The 26,214-nt window shown below is 38.3% G+C and overlaps 2 protein-coding genes across 4 annotated transcripts in view; one reads left to right on the top strand and one right to left on the bottom strand.

Annotated features, from left to right (window-relative positions):
- ALDH1A2 (aldehyde dehydrogenase 1 family member A2) overlaps positions 1-26,214 on the top strand; it is a 188,981-nt gene that overhangs the window by 129,484 nt on the left and 33,283 nt on the right. For all 3 annotated transcript variants that reach the window (XM_074393829.1, XM_003928976.4, XM_010339605.3), the window contains exons 5-7: positions 11,687-11,748; positions 13,733-13,861; positions 13,988-14,101. In XM_074393829.1, coding sequence (XP_074249930.1) covers positions 11,687-11,748; positions 13,733-13,861; positions 13,988-14,101 — 305 coding nt within the window. The remainder of the gene's footprint in view (positions 1-11,686; positions 11,749-13,732; positions 13,862-13,987; positions 14,102-26,214) is intronic.
- Positions 4,891-26,214, bottom strand: part of POLR2M (RNA polymerase II subunit M) — a 296,788-nt gene continuing 275,464 nt past the window's right edge. Inside the window, exons 5-7 of the transcript XR_012516284.1 lie at positions 18,388-25,562; positions 14,331-16,035; positions 4,891-5,877 (exon numbers count right to left, since the gene is read on the bottom strand). The gene's annotated coding sequence lies outside the window, so the exon portion shown is untranslated. The remainder of the gene's footprint in view (positions 5,878-14,330; positions 16,036-18,387; positions 25,563-26,214) is intronic.

Here is a 26,214-nt window from a genome sequence, read left to right as displayed (position 1 = left end):
AATATACAACTGCAAAAATATGGTACCAACCAAAATGCCCATCAGCTAATGAGTGGATAAAGAAGATGTGTATGTACACCATAGAATGCTACTCCACAATAAAACATAATGAAATAATGGCCTTTGCAACAACTTGGATGGAGCTAGAGGCCATTGTCTTTGTGAAGTAACTCGGGAATGGAAAACCAAATATCATATGTCCTCACTTATAAGTAAGTGCTAAGCTATGAGGATTCAAAGGCATAAGAATGATATAATGGACTTTTGGGAAGGCTAGGAGGGAGGTGAGTGTTAGAAGACTACGTATTGGGTATAGTGTACACTCCTTAGTGACAGATGCACCAAAATCTTGGAGAGCACCGCTAAAGAACTTATCCATGTAACAAAACGCCACCTGTGCCTCCAAAACTATTGAAATGAAAAAATTCTCTGCTTTGGATATACATGCCCATAAATGACTCTTGAGAACAATCGGTACCTATTTTTGGGTTACAAATAAATTTTAAGAAGTAGGCAAGTTCTGAAATACGGAATTCACAAATAAGAGCGACTGTATCTAGAGCCTTCTTTTCTCCAGATGGCATTTATGAAGCTTAAATGTTTTGGAACAGTTATGGTGTGGATCTGCTTGCCTAGATCCTAATCATATGAGTGAAGGGGGCTTTCATAGTGAGTGTCAGAGAAAAGCACACAGATCTGTTTGGTCACCCATAAAAAAGAACCTGAAGTGAGTTTTTTTGTTGTTAAATTTTTTTAATGTGAGACTGCTTTGCAACATTGAATTATACTCAATGGTTCATCCAGCATAGCATCTCTAACACTAAAGGACAACAGCCAAAAAGAATGGGAAGATAAATGCCATTATCTCTTTTATTCATTCCCATTTGGGAAGGGTAGAGAAAGGTATCGTGTAATTGGAAGAGTTCTTCTTTTACCTCCTTTGCGTGGCATCAACTTTGATCTCTTATTCACCCATTTCTTCATTCATTCAACAGATTTTTTTTTTTTAAGCACCTGGTGTATTTCAGCTCCGGTATAAGGCATTGGGGTTACAAAGGCACATAACTAAGATGTTTGAAGGACGGTAAGAAAAACAAGTAGATATGGAATTGGAATACAGTGTGGTCTGTTTAGATATGGAAGAATTAAATTTGGTGCGACACCATAGGAGAGACATCTTACAGTATTAAGGCCTCCTGGAGGAAGTAGTAAGACGTCTAAGTGATCATCTGAAGGGGCAGATAAGTAAAGATGGAGACAGGGACATCACAGGCAGTGGGAATAGCTAGCACAAAGCATTAAAGGAGGAGAGTACCATGTGTTAGTGGATCTGAAAGTGTAGGCAGATATAGAAGACAGTACGGCCCTGAGTCTTGGACAGCCATGCTGCAAGTTTTATTCTGTAGGCAATAGTGAATCACCAAATTATTTTGAATAGGTGAGTGCATTGATCAAAATTACATTTTAGGAATTGCATTGAATCTATATATTGCTTTGGACAGTATGGTCATTTTAACAATATTGAGTCTTCCAATCCATGAGCATGGGTTGTTTTTCTGTTTGTGTCACCTGTGATTTTTTTCATCCGTGTTTTATAGTTCTCTTTGGGGAGATCTTTCACCTCCTTGATTAAAAATTCTTTGGTATTTTGCGGGGGGGCTGCTGTAAATAAAATGAAGCTAAGTGTCCATCAATGGATAACTGGATAAAACGATACAGATATATAGACATCATGGGATACTACACAGCCCTGAAAAAGAATGAAGTCATGCTTTTTGCAGCAACGTGGATGGGGCTGGAGGCCATTAGACTAAGTGAAATCACTAAGAAAGAGAAAATCAAATACCATCTGCTCTCACCTATAAGTGAGAGCTAAACCTACAGAGGGACATAATAGACACTGGGGTCTTCAAAAGGAGGGAGAGTGAGAGAGGGCTGAAGGTTGAAAACTATCTCTTGAGTACCATATTGACTATGCTGGTGATGTGCACACTAGAAGTCCAAATCTCATAGTTATGCAATATATCCATGTAACAAATCTGCACATGAACCCCTTGAATCTATTTTAAAAAGAGCATTTTGACTACAAATGGATAATCAGTTGGACAGAACAAATACTTGCTTAATTTCTCCCCATAAAGGATATCCTTCACTTTGACTACAAATAAATAATCAGTTGGAGAGAGCAAATAACTACCAAATTTCTTCCTGTAAAGCAGGTGTCCGCAAACTACGGCCCATGGGCTGCATGCGGCCCCCTGAGGCCATTTATCCGGCCCCCTGCCACACTTCAGGAAGGGGCACCTCTTTCATTGGTGGTCAGTGAGAGGAGCACAGTATGTGGTGGCCCTCCAGCGGTCTGAGGGACAGTGAACTGGCCTCCTGTGTAAAAAGTTTGGGGACGCCTGCTTTAAAGGATAGCCTTCAACTAGAATATTTGGGAAGGAGAGAAAAAGGGTTATCTCATGACCACATTGAGCAATGAGCTAAAGGCTGCTTCTGTCTCTGAATTGGGAATTTCTCCTGCCCATCTTCATTCTGTTCCACCTAAGGTCCACAGCTGGATGTTATTGCACAATTATGCAATACTAGTTAGATTCACAAGAGTCTTGATGTTGCTTCCTTTACAACACTATCCATTATTTCCTGCCATGGTACCCAATGGAGCCATTCTCTGTGACCATAAATCCTATGCCTTGACCCTTTTACGATGGCAGTGCCTAATTATGATGATAAATAATCATTACTATGACCTATGGAACACTTCTTACCTATTATTGCTAATCTTACAGCAACCCTAAAGAAACGTATTTTTCCCTCATTTTAATTATTTTTAGCCTGTATTCAAATCCTTTTCTCCTCTCATGTCCACAACCTCTTTGTGATGAAGGAAGAATCCAAGCTTGTTTTTAGTTTACTTAGGGAGAAATGCAAGTTAATTTGTATTGCCTTAGATTTCTCTCTGTAACAAGTTGGTTTTACTGACTGTGTATGTAAGCAGAAAAAAATGTAGTCTGTGTTTTAAGCTGAATTCTGACGTCAAAATGGACTTAGGATATTTTAGCATACAGAAAAGATAAAAAACTACTGAAGTCATATATAATTATTTATCTGCTTCACCCTCTTCCAGTTTTACCTGTAAACTAAAGAATATGATAAAATACACAAAGATGTTGATTCAGATCCTAAGGTTTTGCCTCGAATTAGCTTGATCTGGTTTATTGTCATTAATAACAGATGCATAGAGTGAAATCTGAAATCGTGTTCTGTCAGAATAAGAGTGAGGAGCGATTTGCTCTGCCCACCTAAGAACAACCGGGGCTTGTTAGTGAGACCTGAATTGATGGTGACAGGAGGTCATGAAGTCAGCTTCACAAGGAACCTCTTTAAGAGGTTGAAGCTGAAAAGGACCTCAGGGATCCCTAAGGCCAATCTCCTCATTTTACAGAGTAGGTCCAGGGAAGTAAATTCACTTCTCTCAAGACTATGTAGTGGAATAGTCATAGAATAAGCTATCTTCATGACAGACTCAGGAATATAATCTAACTTCTTAGAAATTACCAGCAGACTCCTGGGAAGAAAAATATCCGTACACTTCATACTCACATACAGTTTCAGTGTTCGTGTAGGTATTTATAGAGTTTATCATAGTTATAAAATGTTCAGTGAGGTCTGTTCATTGTCAACATGATAGGAATCTGTTACAGTACATACCTAATGGAATAGTTCAATGTAATAATCTTATTGTTTAATAGTGTGCTCATAAAAAGGATTGCCAGCTCCTTAAAAGATGATTCTGTACACAATAGCAATTGGAAGATCACCTTCATTCACTGAATTGTGTTACAGATTTTTATGCTATTGAATACGTTTTTTTTTTTGTTATTAGGTATACAAAATTTGCTACAGTTCTCCTAGTGTTCTTAGTGTCATAATTGGAAGCTATTTCTTGAGGTCCGTATTTGACAAATTTTTTAAATTTCTGGCACATTTCAGATTGTTCTGATTTTATCACTATTTACAGATTGTTTCATCTTACCCTAGTTTATATTAATATATAGGATGTGCCAATGCTAGATAGTTTTATGAGAATAAAAGTTCCATCAAAATTTCTTTCAGGCATCTATACAGTCTGATTTAAGAAGTAATGTTTGCCTTGAAGGCATTATCCAAGTAATTAAATTGTTCTAGGTAACAAAATATTGCTGTCTTTTCTGTGTAGTGTGATAAGCCCCCATCAAAAAACATAGAACAGTGGCTCAGCAGTTCATAAATATAGTAGAGGCTTATTCTACTGTTATCTCTGGGGACAAAGTCTTTTCTTAATATAATTATAGAAATGGCTCAATACACATTCAGTAAAATTTAATCCACAGGTCAGCCAAATTCATAGTATAATGAAGTAGTAAGGTTTTTGTATTTTTTGTAAGTTGTGAACTACTCTTTGGTCATTAAAAGCACCCAGGTATTAAAACTCATCAGAAAAGTTACCTCTGAATGGGTCTTAAAATAATCCTCTTTAAGAGCAATATGTATTTTACCTTCTGAGTGGAAGGCAAAAGAGACATAAAAAGATAAAAAGTCCTAGACATGTGATAGAATATTTCTATTTTGATCTCTCATCTCTTTAGTTTTCTTCACCATAGTCGTGTTCTAATCTATTGACCTAGAATATTGTATTCAGAACATTTTCTAGTGTCCTTATCAAATGCAGTCCTTTTTTATGCAGTCTGAGTTCTGTCTGTAGTCCCTCATATTTGGTAAGAAGACCCAAAACTATTTGGAGCCTACAATGGAATATCTGAATTTGGGTGGAGACTGTTTTTGTATCAGGCTGTTGAGCTTACAGCACAAAGCTAGAGAAATGAAACAACCTTTTAAGTCATCCTGCCATATTGAGAGAGCATCATTAGCATAAAAGATGGAAATTGGGCTTTAATAATTTTCTAGGAAGATAAGAGTACTCATTAGGTATAGACGAGAGAGAGAATTAACACTCTGTGTCCCCTTTGAGTTGGCTCTGCCTAGATGAAAGGGAGAGAGGTGCTCAGTCCTGGGCTCACCCATTCCAGGGAGTGTTTCTCTGTAGTGTTCCCTTCATAACCTTGTAACAAGTTTCCATGTGTTCTGTGTTCATATTCACAAAAGAGTTATTGGGTTTTTTTAATTTTTACCCTATTTGTGATCCTTCTTGACATTATACTGTAATCCTGTGATTTATGATTATCCACCCATATCCAACACTTTCCTCTCAAGAGTCATTAATACATTTTTATGGGTAAAGAACTTGAATTCTGAAGACCCAGATCCAAGTCCAGGAGCCTTCACTTAACCAATGGTACTACTTTGGTCTTAACTTCTCTGTGCCATATTTTCTCTCTTTATAAAATGCTGATAATGATAGTTGGTTTTTTTTCCATAGAGTTTTCAGTGTAAAATGAGATAAGGATGTGAAAATTATAAGGCTCTATAGAAATTCTGATACAGTGTTTTAATTTTTTTGATTTTACCATTCTAAAGTATTAAAAATACAGATAAGATTCTCCTACACTTTACACTCCTTTCAGGCAAACTAGTACAGTTAACTAGACAAAAAATAAATAAAAATGAAGTCAGCTTTAGAACAACTGTAGGGCATCATAATACACATGGACTCCCCTTTACCCTCCTTGTCTTGCTACTCAGAGTGTGGTTCATAGATCAGAAGCACCAGCCTCATTTGGGAGTGTGTAGAAATGAAGACTCTCCAGTCTCATCCCAGACCTGTTGATTCAGAATCTGCATTTTCACAAGATCTTCATATGCTTTGTGTGCACATTGAAGTTTGAGAAGCACCGTATAGCATCCCATGTAGCACTGGCAGCATTCAAGATGATTCTGTATAGGAAACAAGTAAACATTTTTTAAAACTTTAGATTGAAGAATATTAGAAGAAAATATTAGCCCATGAAACCTGTTATTTTACAGATTTTCTTGAAGGTAAGGCTAACAGGTAGCTATGTACGTATTTTTAGCAGGTGAGTTGATGTAACAGAAATTAAGTAAATGATAGAGCAAATGATACTTGAAAATGGCAAAAATTAGGAAAGTGGCTTTTATGACTAGTCTTAAGGCAACCCTGATCTAGAAGCTCAGTGGGATTCATAGCGGGGTCTTAGTATCTGTGAATGACCTTTGGGGTGCTGTCAGCCCTAGCTGAAGGTGCCCATAGAAAGATTAGCTTTTGGGTTTGTCAGGCACCCTAGGTCAGACTAGGGGTGTCATCTTTCACCATCCACATGAAAATAGAAACTGAGACTACAAGATCTAGGGCCCTTTTTTTTATTTTAGTTCTGGCTGGGATACATGTGCAGGATGTAGAAGTTTGTTACATAGGTAAAGGTGTGCCATGGTGGTTTGCTGCACCAGTCAACCCATCAGCTGGGTATTAAGCCCAGCATGCATTGGCTGTTTATCTTGATGTTCTGCCTTCCCCACCCCCTCCCCAGAGAGGTCCCAGTGTGTGTTGTTCCCTTTCCTGTGTCCATGTGTTCTCACTGTTCAGCTCCAGCTTGTAAATGAAAACATGCGGTGTTTGGGTTTCTGTTCCTGTCTAAGTTTGCTGAGGATAATGACTTCGAGCTCCACCCATTGTTTCTGTAAAGGACATGATCTTGTTCCTTTTTATGGCTGCATAGTATTCCATGATGTATATATACCACATTTTCTTTATCCAGTCTATAATTGATGGGTATTTGGGTTGATTCCAACTCTTTGCTATTGTGAACAGTGCTGCAGTGAACATATGCATGCATTTATCTTTATAATGGAATGATTTCTATTCCTTTGGGTGTATACTCAGTAATGGGATTGCTGGTTAAAATGTCATTTCTGGTTCTAGGTCTTTCAGGAATTGCCACCCTATCTTCCACAATAATTGAACTAATTCATATTCCCACCAACAGTATAAAAGTGTTCCTGTTTTTTTACAGCTTTGCCAGCATTAGTTGTTTCTTTACTTTTTAATAATTCCTATTCTGACTGGTGTGAAATGGTATCTCATTGTGGTTTAGATTGCATGTCTCTAATGATCAGTGAGGATGAGCTTTTTTTCATGTTTGTTGTTGCGTGACTGTCTTCTGTTGAAAGATGTCTGTTTGTGTCCTTTTGCCCACTTTTTTATGGGGTTATTTTTTTCTTGTAAGCTTGTTTAAGTTCCTTGCAGATTCCAGATATTAGACCTTGGTCAGATGCATAGATTGCAAACAATCTCTCTCATTCTCTAGGCTGTCTGTATACTCTGATGATAGTTTCTTTTGCTGTGCACAACCTTTTGTTTATTTATTATGTCACTTTTTGCTTTTGTTGCAGTTGCTTTTGACATTCTCATCATGAAATCTCTGCCCGTGCCCATGTCCTGAATGATATTTCCTGGATTTTCTTCTAGGGTTATTATAGTTTTAGGTTTTACACTTAAGTCTGTAATCCATCTTGAGTTAATTTTTGTATAAGATGTAAGGAAGGGGCCAGTTTCAATTTTCTGCATATGGCTAATCAGTTCTTCCAGCTCCCATTTATTAAATAGGGAATCCTTTCTCCATTGTTTGTTTTTCTCAGGCTTGTTGAGTATCAGATGGTTGTAGATGTGTGGTTTTAGTTCTGATTTTTCTGTTCTGTTCCATTGGTCTATGTGTCTGTTTTTGTACCAGTACGATGCTGTTTGGTTACTGTAGCCTCATAGTAGAGTTTGAAGTCAGGTAGCATGATGCCTACAGCTTTGTTCTTTTTGCTTAGCATTGTCTTGGCTATATGGGCTCTTTTGGTTCAACATGAATTTTAAAGCAGTTTGTTCTAATTCTGTGAAGAATGTCAGTGGTAGTTTAATGAGAATAGCATTATTTTGGGCATTATGGCCATTTCCATGATACTGATTCTTCCTATCCATGAGCATGGAATGTTTTTCCATTTGTTTGTGTCCTCTCTGATTTCCCTGAGCAGTGGTTTGTGGTTCTCCTTGAAGAGATCCTTCACTTCCTTCATTAGCTTTTGTCTTAGGTATTTTATTCTCTTTGCAGTGTGAGTGGGAGTTTATTTATGATTTAGCTCTATGCTTGTCTCTTGTTGGTGTATAGGAATGTTTGTGATTTTTTGCACACTGATTTTGTATCCTGGAACTTTGTTGAAGTTGCTTATCAGCCTAAGAAGCTTTAGTGTTGAGAGAGTGGGTTTTTCTAGATACAGGATTGTGTCATCTGCAAACAGACAGTTTTATTTCCTCTTTTCGTATGTGAATATGCTTTAAATCTTTCTCTTGCCTGAGTGCTCTGGTGAAGACTTCGAATATTGTGTTGAATAGCAGTGGTAAGAGAGGGCATCCTTGTCTTGTGCTGGTTTTCTGGCTTTTGACTGTTCAGTACGATATTGGCTGTAAGTTTGTCATACATGACTCTTACTATTTTGAGGTATGGTCCATCAATACCTAACTTATTGAAAGTTTTTAATGTGAAGGATTGTTGAATTTTATTGAAAGGTAGGCCCCTTTCTGTGTCCCTTCCACTTACTGCTCTTTTGGGAAGAGCTCAAGCATAAAAACAGCCTTTATTTTTTAAATTTACTGCTTAGACTAAATGTAGGGACTAGAAGAATCAGTCTGATTCTCTGTGTTGGCCCGTAGCTAAATATTTATCAAATCTGTGAACAGTTTACCCAGAAGAGTTTTAATTCCTCAAAACTCAGTTTCTCTTGAGACACAATTTTGGAGTCCAATTCCTCGAGAGGCCAGATTTTTAAGATTTTTATCTACATTTTTCCCCTCTAACTTTCTTTTTTTTTCAGTTACTTATCACATTATATAAGTAAAACAACTAAATTTGTAAGCATCTAGAATGTGTAGGGGGAAATGGTTTATTTATGAATTGCCATGCCAAGCCATGCTGCCTTGTGAGTTTTTTCCCAAGCCATTCCAGGTTCCTATGTGTGCTGCTAAAATAAACACCTGTGTTCTTCTGTTCATTCTCTCCACTTCTTTTTTTCCTTAGCCTCTTGTGCACTCCATCTTGACGTTACTCTTGGATTCTGTGGTCTGTGACTATCCACCTGAACCTATCACCTTAACCAACTTAGAGAGTTTAGTTGCAGAAGATTTTCTTGCAATGAAACTATAGGTCATTGATCAGTGGTGTTGCTCCTCATGAAAAACCTTTCCAGAGATTTATAAATTGAAGCAGCATGGAAACTTATAGTTGTATAAAGAATGATATCCACACCCGCCTATGAGCGAGAATATACGGTGTTTGATTTTCTGTTGAACAATGAGAACACATGGACACAGGGAGGGGAGCACTACACACTGGGGTCCGTTGGGGGGAAATGGGGGAGGGGCGGGGGGTGGGGAGGTGGGAAGAGATAGCATGGGGAGAAATGACAGATACAGGTGAGGGGACGGAAGGCAGCAAAGCACACTGCCATGTGTGTACCTATGCAACAATCTTGCATGTTCATCACATGTACCCCAAAACATAAAATGCAATAAAAAAAAAAAATAAAAAATAAATAAATAAATAAATAAATAAAAAAAAGAATGATATCCAGAAGATTCTTTAGTGATCTGCATACAAAGCTAAATAGTTAATTTCACTTTTAAAGTGTTACTTAGACTTCATATTGTCATCCTATGGCCAGTTGGAACATCTTTGCTAGTTTTTTGTTGTAATAGGAGATATTGTAAAATAATTTTATACAATTGCAGAACGCAGCCTCCTTCCAAATTTCTTCCATTTAAAATAATATACATAAAACAAAGTCAAGAGACAAGTAGCAGGTTGTGGAAAAATTTCTGCAATATCATGACAGAGGCCTAATTTCCTTAATATCCATAGAGCTCTTCAAATGACCAAAAAGAATAACCCAGTAGAAAAAAAGCCGAGAAGCAAGCATGCAAAGAGATTCACTCCCATGTATCATCAAACAAAAATCAAGACAAGTTGCTGTTTTCCAACTGTTAGATTGGCTGAAATGAAAATGTTTGAAAAACCTCATTGTTAAAGAGTAGGAAAAATAGCATGTTGTTGGAATTATGAATTGTTAAACTTTCCCAAAGGATGATTTGGCAATATTTATGAAAATGTGAAATGCACATAGACCTGGATCAAGAAATTCCAGATATGAAAAGACCCATATGTAATGATAGTGTTTGCAGCATTGTTTATAATAGCCTGAACTGAAAATAAGTTCTGTGTTCCTTAGGAGGGTTTACAGTAGTACCGTTCTTTATTGAGCCGAAGCCACTAAAAGATGCCCTAGCTTTATGGGGGTTGGAAAAAAAGGAAGGGAAAAACAAAATATAGAAGACTGAATAATATGATCCCATTTGTATTTTTAAAAAAAGGATGAAAGGATGCTATATATACTCTACTTATATGTGAATAAATGTTCTTTGAAAAGATGAAACAGATAATGATGGAAAGAGGGGGTAGAGATCAGAGATCCAGAGGATAGAGAGCGACAGTGGGAGAGTAAGACAGAGGGTAAGGCCTTTAATTATTTCTTAAAAATTTTGAATTTGTCAAAACAATTTTGCGTGATAAATGTTAGTGATTTAGGTGTGTTGAGAGACAGTGATAAACACTCTAATTCATATCATTTCTCTTTTCCCAACCCACACACTCCTCCTGTCCCCCACCTTCATTCCCACCCCTAATAGTTATGCTTTCATGAACATTAGCTGAGTGTTTTCACTTACCTTGGGGGACTGCTTTTGAGAGAGAAAACAAGAATCAGTAAAGTGGCCAAAGGGCTGGCCATGGAGGGAAAAATAAAGACGTTGCCCAGTACTGAAAATGAAAAGCTGTCTGCTGAAAATGAACCATTCTTTGGTAATTTCACTTAACCATTTAAGATAATTCAGATAAAAGCAATGACATTTTCCTGAAGAATTTGGTTTGGACTTCTTCTGTAATTAATTATTTTAGTTGCTTATTACTCCTATAAGGAAAAAAAGGTTATTTTTCTCAAGCCCTTTTTCTTTTAACCCCTAGGGATAAAAGGACATTCTCATTTCTATGTCTAGTTTGGGGCAGACGCTTTGCATTATTGATGGAGTTCTTTTTAGAAATGGACTTTTGCCTTCTTTAAATAGCCCTGGACATGCCTGTGTCTCACCACCACCCAGGAAGTACATTTTGACACCTGGGTTGAGTTATGAAATATCTTTTACTTCTCACTTTTTCCAGTTGCCCAGCATTTTAAATTCACCCAATGCATTTTACGTAGTTTATTTTGGTACTTCAGAAAGTTATCTAAAAGTTTGTTGACTCAGTTTTTAAATCAAAAACTGTTCTACATGTTATTTTAATATTTCACATAAAATTCAGTTTTGAAATACTTTTCATTTTTCAGCTCCACCCTCTGCTACCCTGAGGACTTCTCATGTCATAAATGTGTCCTTCATTTTGCCTTCGAGGTCCTTTTCTCAGTACTGCATTTGGGTGTCTGTGAGCTGTAGCCAGAGATGTCCTATGCCTAGTGATAGGCTTCTACCAGCTGTCATGCACGGTTGAATAGGATGTTTTTTTCAATGTTATTTTATTTTATTTTATTTTATTTTGTTTTATTTTATTTTTTCCCAGACACCAAAGTTCTCCCTCTGCATGTTTTTTTTTTCCCTCAATCTAAACTTTCTGGGAGTGAACATGCCTTTTTCTTTCAGATGGAGACTATTTTACCTTTACAAGACATGAACCCATTGGAGTGTGTGGACAGATCATCCCAGTGAGTGTATCTCCTCGCACCTCGTATTTATTTTCATTTGACCCAGTTCTCTTAAAGACATATAAAACATGGTCCTCAGCGATGTGTGTTTTCCATTACTGGGGGAAAAAAACTGAGCTCATGTTGTTGACATATCTTTAACAGCCTCCCTGCAAATGCTTATTTGAACAGGTTAATAGGGTTTCAGCTCTGTTACCAGGAGTTGAATTCTCAAGTCATGGAATTCTCATGATTAAAATAAGCAAAGCAAAGCACAGTGTATTAATAACCTTCCCCTGATGATTATGTCCATTCTGCTTATGGAACATTAATGCTTTGTTATATTTGCTTGTGACTCACCATCCTTCCAGGCATTTTATATGATCTTTTAATCTCATTCTTTCCCACTGTTTCTTTTCACAAGAATCTAGATAGAAGATGCTACAGAAGACACAGCATTACAATTCATATCACAGTCATAATTGAAATCATGCAGGGCTGTTGTGTGTCTTGTCAAGAGAAATAGATGTAGTGCTTAGTGTTTGGATTGGAACATTAAACATTGTCCTTTTATTCCTCTCTGTCTCTCATACACACCCTTGTATAATACAAAACATCATCGAAGCTTCTGACAGTATTAGCTAATAGTTCCGGCAGGGATTTCAAGAGGAGGTTCAAATTCAACTCTTACAGTATAGACAAGAAGTTTTCTTTTTTCAGAATGCAGTAGTATAACTCAAGATAATCTTTGGCATTGGGAACCAAAGATCTGGGGAAGGTATATTTGTTCAAATAATTGATACATCCCAGGTTATGTGAAATTTATTACAAAACGCAAAAGGAAAAAAGGAGCAAAACTTAAAACCGAACCTCTTAAAGTCTCTAGGGAAATCCTACTTGGATCAGCTCTGGGATGAGGTGTGTCACCTTCCTTGTAGTTTTCAAACTTACTTTTCTTGCCCTTCCGCAGACTCTCAAAGCTGCAGCTTCACTGACAGGACAAGAGCTGTCTTTCAGCCAGCTCTGGCTCAATTACTGCACTTCAAGATTTATACACTGTAGATGGAATTAAAACATTACTGTGGACTCCCAAGTTTATAAACAACTAAGGAGAAAAGAAATTGGGTGTTCGGTGAAGGCCAGACACTTGTATATTTTTGCAAGCTTGCCAGAGCCAGTGAGAAGCCTTCGAGGATGGCAGCTGAGATGCTTCAGGCAGAAACACATTGTGGTCAAGGGCTGAAGCCAGGGGATGAGGATTTCTGTTTTCTTTCTTAATGAAATTATCAATGACACCTGATAGTACTGAGGCTTATGACAATACAAGCTTAATATCCTTTTAAAATCAGTTTAAACTGTTTAAGACCCCCTCATCTACTCATGTAAAAGTAGTTTAGTTTCCAATAGCTTCTTTCGCAGTGGAAAAGAGACAAATGAAAATTTTGGCATAGTCATTAGTATATGCACTTTATTTTTTGTGATATTATGTGTATGACAATGAATGTATCTAAAGTACTTCCCTGAAATACACGTTGACTTAACTATAACTCATAGTTAGAAATTTTCTTTTCTAGTTCTTCCAGTTGAAGAGTTTTCATACCAGTGTGAAAATTCTGATGTAAAATTCTCAGATGCAAGAAAAAGTCTTCACACATGAGAACTTACTGGAACCAAAGCCAAATTAAAAAAAAAAAAAAAAAAAGGAAAACAAAAGTGACAAAAATCAAACCAAAACACAGAAATTACAAAATTGCCTGTTCACCATGGGATTTCTTTTGGTGGGTAGTTGGAATATAGTAATTTGTTGGTCAGAGAGAAAAGGGGAGATTTCTGGGTCAGTGCTATTCTGTTCTTAATGAAGTAATTGAAAATCCAAACATCTATACTTTATAGTAGACAAGATTTATGTTGAGGACTGGTTTGAGAAATATGAGAAGTCACAGCGTGAAAACAAAGTCTTGGGAAATAGTTTTTCATCTATCAAGTTTGATCTTTTTCCTTTCAGTGGAACTTCCCCCTGCTGATGTTTGCCTGGAAAATTGCTCCAGCCTTGTGTTGTGGCAATACAGTGGTTATTAAGCCAGCAGAGCAGACACCACTCAGTGCACTCTACATGGGAGCCCTCATCAAGGAGGTAAGAGAAGCTGACTTCAGGAATGCTTCTGACTCCCTTTACAACTGAAATCTACTAGAGCATATCTCATTTAACATGATGCATCAACTCTCATCAGCCACATTTCCTCCTGTTCTGTTTTCTTAGGCGGGCTTTCCTCCCGGAGTCATCAATATTTTGCCAGGATACGGGCCAACGGCTGGAGCAGCAATAGCTTCTCACATTGGCATAGACAAGATTGCGTTCACAGGATCTACTGAGGTATGTATCTGAAAAAGCAGGGATTGAGGAAAAGACCTGCAAATGAGTTGAGGGGTTAAAAATAATAAAAATAATCTGGGCATGGTGGCTCACGCCTGCAATCCCAGCACTTTGAGAGGCCGAGGTGGGCAGATCACAAGGTCAGGAGATGGCGATCATTCTGCCTAATGTGGTGAAACCCAGTCTTTACTAAAAATACAAAAAATTAGCGAGGCATGGTGGCACTCACCTGTAGTCCCAACTACTTGTGAGGTTGAGGCAAGAGAGTTGCTTGAACCCGGGAGGCAGAGGTTGCAGTGAACCGAGATCGTACCACTGTACTACATCCTGGCCGACAGAGCAACACTCCATCTCAAAAACAACAAAGAACAATAAAAATAGTACCCATAGGCTAGAGAGCAAAAGGGCAGTGAGTACCCAAGCCCACAAAGGGTAACATTGGTATCTCAGATAGAACACTGGTGGATGTGAAAGCAAAGACACACAGGGACTGTTTGACACCACAGCATTTTTGTGATATCGTCTTGTGTTAGAAGTATCCCAGAAGCTAGGGTTCTAGACATTTTGTTGAGTCAAGAACAGTAGTGACAGAAGCAAGAAGCTGGAAAGCTAGTCTCTGGTAAGGATCAGAGTGGAGACACAAGCTTTCCCTTCTCATTGTTTTGACATGTCGGGTAGATGCAATTGGCAGCTTACTATGCCCCTTGAGCCATAAGAGATGATACAGAGCAGAGTTCAGCACGTTTTTTCTGTAAAAGGCCAGATAGTAAATGTGGTAGATTTTTCGGGCAATGTGGTATCTGTTGCAACTACTCAACTTTGCTGTAGTATCACCAAACAGTCATAAATAATACATAAGCTAATGAGTATGGCTATGTGCCAATTAAACTTTATATATAGGCATGGAAATTGGAATTTTCACCTCATTTTTATAAATTACAAAATTCTTGTCTCTTGTTTCCAGACATTTAAAAATGCAGGCTGGTCGTGGTGGCTGACGCCTGTAATCCCAGCACTTTGGGAGGCCGAGGCGGGCAGATCACGAGGTCAGGAGAGCATTAACTATCGTGGCTACCATGGAGAAACCTCGTCTCTATTAAAAATATTTAAAAAATAGCCAGGTGTGCTGGTACACGCCTGTAGTCCCAGCTACTTGGGAGGCTGTGGCTAGAGATTCGCTTGAACCCAGGAGGCAAAGGTTGCAGTGAGCCAAGATTGCACCACTGCACTCCTGCCGGGGTGAGAGAGTGAGATTATGTCTGTAGTCATGATAAAAATGTAAAAACTGTTTTTAGCTTGTAGGTCATACCAAAACAGCAGGTTAAATTTGACCCATGGGCCACAGTTTATAGATCCCTGTTACAGAGTCACAAGTCAGCTAAGGAAGATTTATGAACATTATTCAAATATCTTTGATTCAGGTAACAGATAATAAGAGAGTCTGATTCATTGTTTCAGGTAGAACCTCACAGATGATATCATCATTGAACAAGGGATGTCTGCAGGTTTAGAACAGTACTGTCTAATAGCAACCTTTGTCATTTGAAATTGGCTAGTAGCAGCCAGGCACGGTGGCTCATGCCTGTAATCCTAGCACTTTGGGAGGTTGAGGCTGGTGAATCATGAGGTCAGGAGATTGAGATCATTCTGGCCAACATGGTGAAACCCTGTCTCTACTAAAAATACAAAAACTAACTGGGCATGGTGGCTCACGCCTGTAATCCCAGCACTTTGGGAGGCTGAGGTGGGCAGATCACAAGGTCAGGAGTCCGAGAGCAGCCTGGCCAATATGATGAAATCCCATCTCTACCGAAAATATAAACTAGCCAGGTATGGTGGCACGCATCTGTAGTCCCAGGTACTCGGGAGGCGGAGATTGCAATAAGCTGAGGTCGCGCCACTGCATTCTAGCCTGCAAAAGAGTGAGACTCCATCTGAAAAAAAAAAAAAAAAAAAAAAAAAAAAAATTGGTGAGTAGCCACATTAAAAAGAAGTAAAATTAATTTTAACATTTAAGCCAGTATTTTGACAATTTTTCAACATATAATCAGTGTAAGGTATTAATACAAGTCTATATTCCCTTTTTCATAGGAATTATTTTAAATATGGTGTTTTACATTTACAGCACATTTCAGTTCACACCAGCCACATTTCAAGTTCCCCATTGCCATGTGTGCTACCATATTGGACAGCACAGATCTGTAAACATTTTATCAGTTGATACAGAGTTAATTATAGTTGGTTAAACCGACTTAAAATAGTAAATTTAATAAACCATTAATAAATATTAAATCAGTTAGATTGCCAACTTTTGTTTGTCAAGCGTTAACCTGTTTCCAAACGTTTTATTCTAGTTGTACTTGTTATCATCATTTTGCAGTTTAATGAAATATTTAAACCAAAATATGAGTATGAAAGGGAATTAGTAAGTTTAATGCTTTGAACATAGTTGCTGAAGGCTAGATGCTAACAGAAACTAAAGATGCATTCAATTAGGAATGAGCAAGACAACTGTAAAGGACTGGGGAAAAATATAAATCTAGATAGAATGTGCACCTGGAATGGTTTTGCAAATGTTTTTAAGTCCCTACTTCGCTTTAAAGAAACTGAAGACAGAAATCATAAATAATATTTTAGCGTTGTGGTTTAATCAGAAGAGACAGGTGGACCCATAATTAAAGTTCTTGGTTCTGTATCAAAAGCCTGGAGAATGAATAAGCGTATTTTAAAAAGTAAAAAAATATTTAAAGTACCTTCTTCTGGTTTAACCTTTTTCTGCTGCCCAACTAATGGTCCTGATTGAGTCAGTCAAGAGGCTTCTATGGTGTAATTTCTTTCTTTTTTTCGTTTGAGACGGAATTTCACTCTTTCACCCAGGCTGGAGTAAAGTGGCACAATCTCGGCTCACTGCAGCCACCACCCCTGCTGGGTTCAAGTGATTCTCCAGCTTCCCAAGTAGCTGGGATTGTAGGCACCCACCACCATGCCTCGCTAATTTTTACTACAGATGGGTTTTTGCCATGTCGGCCAGGCCATGTTGGCTGGTCTCAAACTCTTGACCTCAGGTGATCCACCTGCCTTGGCTTCCCAAATTGCTAGGATTACAGGTATAAACCACAGTGTCTGGCCTGTTGTGTAATTTTTTAAAATAAAAATGACAGCGTAATGTATCAAGCCAGAGATAACACCTTATCATGTCAGTACCTATATGTCTTTTGTTTTTAACAGCTGCATAGAATACTCTTCTATCAGCATATCATAATTTAATTAATCCTGTATTAATGTACATTTGAAGGTGTTCTTTTTTCCATTCACATTTTCTGTTAGACTACCGAAATGAAACCCTTTGGAGACCCCAGAAAAATTTTGTGTGTGTGGATACATATTTGTAAATCCAACTGTATACATGTATGCATTCACACACATGTATATATGCATGTATTAGACACTTTGTTGGATATCGATCTAGAAGTGGAATTGCAAAATATAAAGGTATTTATAAGTTGCTTACCAAGAATACCTCAGAGTGTTGGTTTCCTCTATAAGGTGCTTTATTTAAGTAAGTTAATCTGTTGGTTGTTGTGGAATTTGAAAATAACGATTCTCAGTTTGTTCTTTGCTTTTTAATTTTTAAAAACAGAGTTGTTTGCCATGTGCAGATTTTAAATTTACATGTAGGTCCTATCTTTTAGTCTTTCTCTAACAGCTTCTTGAAGAAACCCCTTCAAAATTTTACAAAGGGCCCTTAATTTTTTCTTTCAGTAGTTTTATGGTTTTGTTTTTCTTTAAATGTTTAATCTGGTTGGAATTTATTTTCATGGATAAGGAAAGGTGAGGGTTGTTTGTTTATGAATGAGTGTTCAGTTGCTTCAAAACAATTTATTAAACAGTCTATGCCTTGGTAACTCATCTGAATATAACATAACATTAAATGATACATTTCCAAATGTACAGGTTGGTGCAAAAGTAATCTGATTAAAAGTAATGGCAAAAACCACAATGACTTTTGTACCAACCTATACATGAAATTTCTGATTTAAAGCTCACAATTTTGTCTGTTCTTTCACCAATACCAGACTTCCTTAATTACTAGGTTTCATAAATGTGTTACCATAATGTAGGCAAGATGCCCTTTATTTGGTCTTTCAAAGCCCATTTATTCTTTCAGAAGAAATTTCAATTTCATTTTCTAAGCACCTTATGTTCCTCTCAAAAACTTTTACTGGAATTTTGATTGGCATGACATTAAATGTCTATATTAAAATGAGGAAAAGTGCTATCTTTACCATAGTGATTCCTCATCTGGGGATATGATGCAAATCTCTTCATTTATTTGTTGTAGAGTTCATCAGTGATGTCATCATATATGTATTAGGCATTTCTTGATGAGCATGTAGTGTTTTATTCCAAGATATTTCAGTCTAAAAACAAGTACCATTTTTTTTAAATAAGTCACAGTATCAGGTAGTGGAAGTTATAAATGAAACCTCCTCTTTTCAGGCCAGACAAGAAGCCACATAGTCATGAAAAATGTTAAGTGCTTATTGCTCAGTGACTTGGGTTCAAATCTGTTTTGCCACTGAAGATCTTTTTTTGATTTTAATTTTTTAAACTGCACTGAAGTATAATTTACGTACAATAAAATGGACCCATTTAAGAACGACGTATACACACCTGTGTAACCACCATCTAAATCAAAATATAGAATATCTCCATACCTTAGAAGGATTGCGCATGCCTCTTTGTAGGTAACACCCTTGGCTTCTGGCAACCATTGATTCTTTTTATTAATTTTGCCTATTCTAGAATTTCGTATAACTGGAATATCTACTCTTCATGTTTTTTCCTCTTTGTCACATCTTTTTTTGGTCCATATTTTCTCTGTCTGCTTTCTTTTGGATGAATTGGATAATTTTACCACTCTTTTATTTTCTATTTTGCATTATTAGTTGTACCTCTTTTTAAAGTGTTTGGTTTAGTAAGTGCAATATGCACCTCAATTGCAATCTACCATTAAATACCATTATGTTACTTCGTATATAATGTGGTGACCATAAAACAGTATTCTTACATTTCCAATTTTATTCTTTGTGCTATTGTTGCCCTAAAATTTACTTCTACATATGTTACGTGCCCCACAATACACTGCTGCTATTTTTGTTTTAAAATTTGTTTAAATAATAAAACCCAATTATTGTCTGTTTACTCACATACTTGATATTTCTGGCCGTCTTCCTTTTTTGTGTAGGCTCATTTCCTTCTGGTATCATTTTCCTTATCTGTAAAAAGATCTTTAACATGTCTTTTTATTATAGTTTAAGTTCTGCGGTACATGTGCAGAATGTGCAGGTTTGTTGCTTAGTTACACATGTGCCAGCCATCATGTACATTAGGTGTTTCTCCTAATGCTATCCCTCCCCTAGGCCTCCAACCCTGGCACGCCCCAGTGTGTGATGTTCCCCTCTCTGTGTCCATGTGTTCTCATTGTTCAGCTCTCACTTATGAGAGAGAACATCCAGTGTTTGCTTTTCTACTCTTGTGTTAGTTTGCTGAGTATGATGGTTTCCAGCTTCAACCATGTCACTGCAAGGACATGAACTCATCATTTTTGATGGCTGCATAGTATTCCATGGTGTATATGTGCATTTTCTTTATCCGATGTGTCACTGATGGGCATTTGGGTTGAAGTCTTTGCTATTGTGAACACTGCTGCAATAAACATACATGTGCATGTGTCTTTATAGTAGAATGATAATATAATCTTTTGGGTATATACCCAGTAATGGGATTGCTGGGTCAAATAGTATTTCTAGTTCCAGAGTTTTGAGGAATCGCCACACTGTCTTCCACAATGGTTGAACTAATAGACACTTCCAGCAACAGTGTAAAACTCTTCCTGTTTCTTCACATCCTCTCCAGCATCTGTTGTCTCCTGACTTTTTAATGATCGCCATTCTAACTGGTGTGAGATGGTATCTCACTGTGGTTCTGATTTGCATTTTTCTAATGACTGTGATGATGAGCTTTTTTTCATGTTTGTTCGCTACATAAATGTCTTCTTTTGAGAAGTATCTGTTCCTATCCTTCACTCACTTTTTGATGAGGTTGTTTTTTTCTCATAAATTTAAGTTCCTGGTAGATTCTGGATATTAGCCCTTTGTCAGATGGAGAGATAGCAAAAATTTTCTCCCATTATGTAGGTTGCTTGTTCACTCTCTGATAACAGTTTCTTTTGCTGGACAGAAGCTCTTTAGTTTAATTACATTGCATTTGTATATTTTGGCTTTTGTTGCTATTGCTTTTGGTGTTTTGGTCACTAAGTCCTTGGCCATGCTTATCTCCTAAAGGATACTGCCTAGGTTTTCTTCTAGAGTTTTTATGGTGTTAGGTCTTAGGTTTAAATCATTAATCAATTTTGAATTAATTTTTGTATAAGGTGTAAGGAAAGGATCCAGTTTAAGCTTTCTGCATATGGCTATCCGGTTTTCTCAACACCATTTATTAAATAGGGAATCTTTTCCCCATTGCTTCTTTTTGTCAGATTTGTGAAATATCAGATGGTTGTAGATGTGTGGCATTATTTCTGAGGCCTCTGTTGTGTTCCATTGTTCTAAATCTCGGTTTTGGTACCAGAACCAAGCTGTTTTGGTTACTGAAGCCTTGTAGGATAGATTGAAGTCGGGTACCATGATGTCTCCAGATTTCTGTGTGTGTGTGTGTGTGTGTCTGTCTCCTTCAGTTCTGCTCCAATCTTAGTTATTTCTTCCCTGCTGCTAGCTTTTGCATTATCCTTTAGTTCTTTTAATTGTGATGTTAGGGTGTCAATTTTAGATTTTTCTCCCTTTCTCTTATGGCCATTTAGTGCTATAAATTTCCGTCTACTTTCCATCTACACACTCCTTTAAATGTGTCCCAGAGATTCTTACATTGTGTCTTTGTTCTTAGTGCTTTCAAAGAACATCTTTATATCTATCTGTCTATCTATCTATCTATCTATCTATCTATCTGTCATTCAGGAGCAGGTTGTTCAGTTTCTATGTGGTAGTATGGTTCTGAGTGAGTTTCTTATTGCGGAGTTCTAATTGGATTGCACTATGGTCTGAGAGAGAGACTACTATCATTTCCATTTTTTTTGCATTTGCTAAGGAGTGTTTTGCTTCCATTTATGTGGACAATTTTAGACTAACTGCAATGTGGTCCTAAGAAGAAGGTATATTCTGGGGCTTTAGGGTGGAGAGTTCTATAGATGTCTATTAGGTCCGCTTGGTTCAGAGCTGAGTTCAAGACCTGGATATCCTTGTGAATTTTCTGGCTCATTGATCTAATATTGACAGTGGGGTGTTAAAGTCTCTCAGTAATATTGTGTGTGAGTGTAAGTCTCCTTGTAGGTCTGTAAGAACTTGCTTTATGTATCTGGGTGCTCCTTCATTGGGTGCATATATATTTAGGATAGTTACCTCTTCATGTTGCATTGACAACTTTACCTTTATATAATGCCCTTCTTTGTCTCTTTTGATCTTTGTCAGTTTAAAGTCTTGTTTTATCAGTGACTAGGATTGCAACTCCTGCTTATTTTGCTTTCCATTTGCTTGATAAATATTTCTCCATCCCTTTCCTTAGGTCCTATGTGTGTGTCTTTGCACATTAGATGGGTCTCCTGAATACAGCACACCGATGGGTCTTGACTCTTAATCCAGTTTGCCCCAGTTAGAAGACACAGACCGGCCGGGCGCGGTGGCTCAAGCCTGTAATCCCAGCACTTTGGGAGACCAAGGCGGGTGGATCACGAGGTCCTGAGATTGAGACCATCCTGGTCAACAGGGTGAAACCCCGTCTCTACTAAAAATACAAAAAATTAGCTGGGCATGGTGGCGCCTGCCTGTAATCCCAGCTACTCAGGAGGCTGAGGCCAGAGAATTGCCTGAACCCAGGAGGCGGAGATTGCGGTGAGCTGAGATCGCGCCATTGCACTCCAGCCTGGGTAACAAGAGCGAAACTCTGTCTCAAAAAACAAACAAACAAACAAAAAAAGACACAGACTGGCATTTACCCCATTTACATTTAAAGTTAATACTGTTTGTGTGAATTTGAGCCTGCCATTATGATGCTAGCTGGATATTTTGCCTGCTAGTTGATGCAGTTTCTTCCTAGCATTGATGGTCTTCACAATTTGATATTGTTTCTGCAGTGGGTGGTACTGGTTGTTCCTTTCCATGTTTAGTGCTTCCTTTAGCAGCTCTTGTAAGGCAGGCCTGGTGGTAACAGAATCTCTTAGCAGTTGCTTGTCTTTAAAGGATTTTATTGCTCCTTTGCTTATGAAGCTTAGTTTGGCTGGATATGAAATTCTGGTTTGAAAATTCTTTTAAGAATGTTGAATATTGCCCCCCACCCCATTCTCTTCTGGGTTTTTGCTAAGAGATCCGCTGTGACCCTGAGGGGCTTCCCTTCGTGGGTGACCTGACCTTTCTCTCTGGCTGCCCTTAGCATTTTTTTTTTTACCTCATTTCAACCCTGGTGAATCAGATGATTATGTGTCGTAGGGTTGCTCTTCTCAAGGAGTATCTCTGTGGTGTTCTCTGTATTTCCTGTATTTGAATGTTGGCCTGCCTTGCTAGGTTGAGGAAGTTCTCCTGGATAATATCCTGAAGAGTGTTTGCCAACTTGGTTTCATTCTCCACATCACTTTCAGGTACACTAATCAAACATAGGTTTGTTCTTTTCACATGGTCTGTTCACGTAATCCCATATTTCTTAGAGGCTTTGCTCATTGCTTTTCACTCTATTCTCCATCTTGTCTTGCTTTGTTTCATTGCGTTGATCTTCAGTCTCCGATACCCTTTCGACTTGATCAGTTTGGCTCCTGAAATCTGTGTTTGCTTCATGAAGTTCTCGTGCTGTGATTTTCAACTTCATCAGTTGTTTATGGTGTTCTCTATACTGGTTATTTTAGTGAGCATTTCATCTAACCTTTTTCAAGGGTCTTAGCTTCAAGAAGTTTGTGATTACTCACCTTCTGAAGCCTGCTTCTGTCAATTTGTCAAACTGATTCTCTGTCCAGTTTTGTTCTCTTTCTGGCAAGGAGTTGTGATCCCTTGGAGGAAAAGATGTGTTCTGGATTCAGAAATTTTTAGCCTTGTTACACTGGTTTCTTCTCATCTTCATGGATTTATCTACCTTTGGTCTTTGAGGTCAGTGACTTTTGGATGAGGTCTCTGAGTGGAACTCAGTCAGTTTTCCTTCTAACAGTAGGCCCCTCTGCTGCAGGTCTGTTGGAGTTTGCTAGAGGTCCACTCCAGCCCCTGCTTGCCTGGGAATTACCAGTTGGGGCTGCAGAACAGCAAAGATTGCTGCCTATTCCTTCATCAGGTAGCTTTATTCCAAAAGGGTACCTGCCAGATGCCAGCCAGAGCTCTCTTGTATGAGATATCTGTTGGCCCCTAGGGGGAGGTGTCTTCCAGTCAGGATACCCAGGGGTCAGGGAGCAATTTCACCAGGCAGTCTGTCCCTTATCAGAGCTTAAACACTGTGCTGGGAGATTGCCTACTCTCTTCAGAGCTGCCAGGCAGGAATATTTAAGTCTGATGAAGCTCTGCCTACAACCTCCTCTTTTCCCAGGTTCTCTGTCCCAGGAAGGTAGGGGCTTTATTTATAAGTCCCTGACAGGCTGCTGCCTTTTTTCAAAGATCCCTGCCCAGGGAGGAAGGAATCTAGTGACACAGTCTGTCTGCAGAGGCCTTGCTGGGCTGCTGTGGGCTCTACCCACTTCAAACTTCCTGGCAGCTTTGTTTACACTGTGATGTTAAAACCACCTACTTGAACCTCACCAATGGCAGACACCCCTCTCCACACCCAACTCTCAGGTTGAGCTCAGACTGCCATGCTGGCTGGAAGAATTTCAAACCAGTGGATCTTAGCTTGCTGGTCATCATGGGGGTAGGACCTGCCGAGCCAAATCACTTCACTCCCTGCTTCAATCCCCTTGCCACGGGAGTGAACGGTTTTGTCTCCCTGGTGTTCCAGGTGCCACTGGGGTGTAAAAAAAAAAAAAACTGCTCTGGCTAGCTCAATATCTTCCCAAATAGCTGCCCAGTTCTGTGCTAGAAACCCAGGGCCCTGGTGTTGTAGGCTTGGAGAATATCTCCTGGTCTGCAGGTTGTGAATACCATGGGAAAAGCACAGTATCTGGCCTAGAGGGCAGGGGACAGTCCCTAATGGCTTCCCTTGGAGATGGAGTTTCCCAGCCCCTCACACTTCCCAGGTTAGGCAATGCCCCACCCTACTGTGGCTTACCTTCCTTAGGCTATATCCACTGTCCAACCAGTCCCAGTGAGATGAACAAGGTACCTCAGTTGGAAATGTGGAGATCACCTGCTTCTGCGTCGATCTTGCGGGGAGCTGCGCACCTGAACTGTTCCTATTTGGCCATCTTGTGAGCAGTCCCTGATCTTTAACATTTCTTGTAGTGCAGGTCTACTAGTGATGAATTCTTTCATCTTTTATTTGTCTGAAAAATGGCTTCATTTTCTTTTCACTTTTTGGTAACTTATTTTCTGGATGTAAAATTCTAATGTGACAGTTTTTGCTTTGTTTTATTTTACCTTCAAGACTTTAAAGATATAATTCTGGCTTGTTTCTGGCTTTACTGTTTCTGCTGAGATACCAGCAGTCATTCTCACCTTTATTAAAATAATGTTTCTTTTTTCCCTCATTGATTTTAAGAGAGTTTCTTTTTACCAGTTTTCTGCAATTTGATTGTGATGTGTTTCTGTGTAATTTTTTGTGTGTTGGTCTTAATTGTGCTTCATTAAAATTTCTGCATCTATGAGTCTGTAGTCTTCATCAAATTGAGAAACATTTTGAACATTGTTTGTTCAAATATTTTTTTGGCTTCCTACTTTCCCCTTCTAATTACAGATATGTTAGATCATTTGACATTATCCCATAGGTCACTGAGAGTCTTATTTCCAGCCTTGTTTTCCTTTGTGCTTCAGGCTAGGTAGCTTTCATTGTCATCTTGGAAGTTCACATATATTCTCTACTGCTTAATCTGCTTCAGAGATTATATTTTAATTTCTAGAAATTCCATGATTTTAAAAGTCTCATATTTTCTTCCTCACTATACTCCTTTATTCCTTTAAATTTTTGTAGGCATATCTGTTTTAAAATCCTTGTCTGTGACTGGGCATGGTGGTTCACACCTGTAATCCCAGTACTCTGGGAGGCCTAAGTGGGCAAATCACCCGAGGCCAGGCATCCAGGCATTCCAGACCAGCCTGGCAACATTGTGAAACCCCATCTCTACTAAAAATAGAAAAACAGGCAGATGTGGTGGAGCCTACCTGTAGTTCCAGCTGCTCAGGAGGCTGATGCAGGAGAATCGCTTGAACCTGGGAGGTGGAGGTTGCAGGAAGCTGAGATTGTGCCACTCGACTCCAGCCTGGGTGACTGAATTAGACTCCATCTAAATAACAGTAATAATAATAATAAATCAAATCCTCTGTTACTTTTAACATCTGTCATTTCTGGATTTATTTTGACTGGCATTTTTCCTGCTTATGGGGGTCAATTTTTTTTTTCTGCTCTTCTGTTAATTTCTAAAGGATACTGGACATTGGGACCATTATATTGTTGAACATGTAGGTTTTGTCATTTTTCTTTAAAGAATATCAAACTTTAAAAAAAAAAAAAAAGTTACTTGAGGTTCAGCTTATCTCCTTTGGAACTTACTTTTAAGCTTCATTAGGACTAGTTTATTCTTACTAATAAGTTGAAATCCTTCTGAGGTTTCTAGTGAATATCCCCAACAAGATCTTTCTGTCTAGTCAGACTCAGTGAGACCGGCATACTCTGCTTTGGTCTCCTCATGCCATACGGAAATCTAGAAAGTTTTGGCAAAAAGGATTTCCTTTATCTGCTTTCCTTGTCTCTGGATTCACAGTCCCATACTGCCTGATGTCCAATGCTTGAATGTAACAATTTCATATACTTTTCTACTTGTTTATAATGGTAGGATTGAAATGGAGTATGAGTTTCGGAAATTTTAAGCAGTAAGCAAATGTTGGTTTGTAACATGACATCAGCATCTCAAGGAAGAGATCTCTAGGGGTTGGGTG

Source organism: Saimiri boliviensis, chromosome 2, assembly GCF_048565385.1.
Source record: "Saimiri boliviensis isolate mSaiBol1 chromosome 2, mSaiBol1.pri, whole genome shotgun sequence".
NCBI lineage: Eukaryota > Metazoa > Chordata > Mammalia > Primates > Cebidae > Saimiri > Saimiri boliviensis.
Note: the sequence above shows the minus strand (reverse complement) of the source record. Positions and strands in the feature narration are given on the sequence as shown.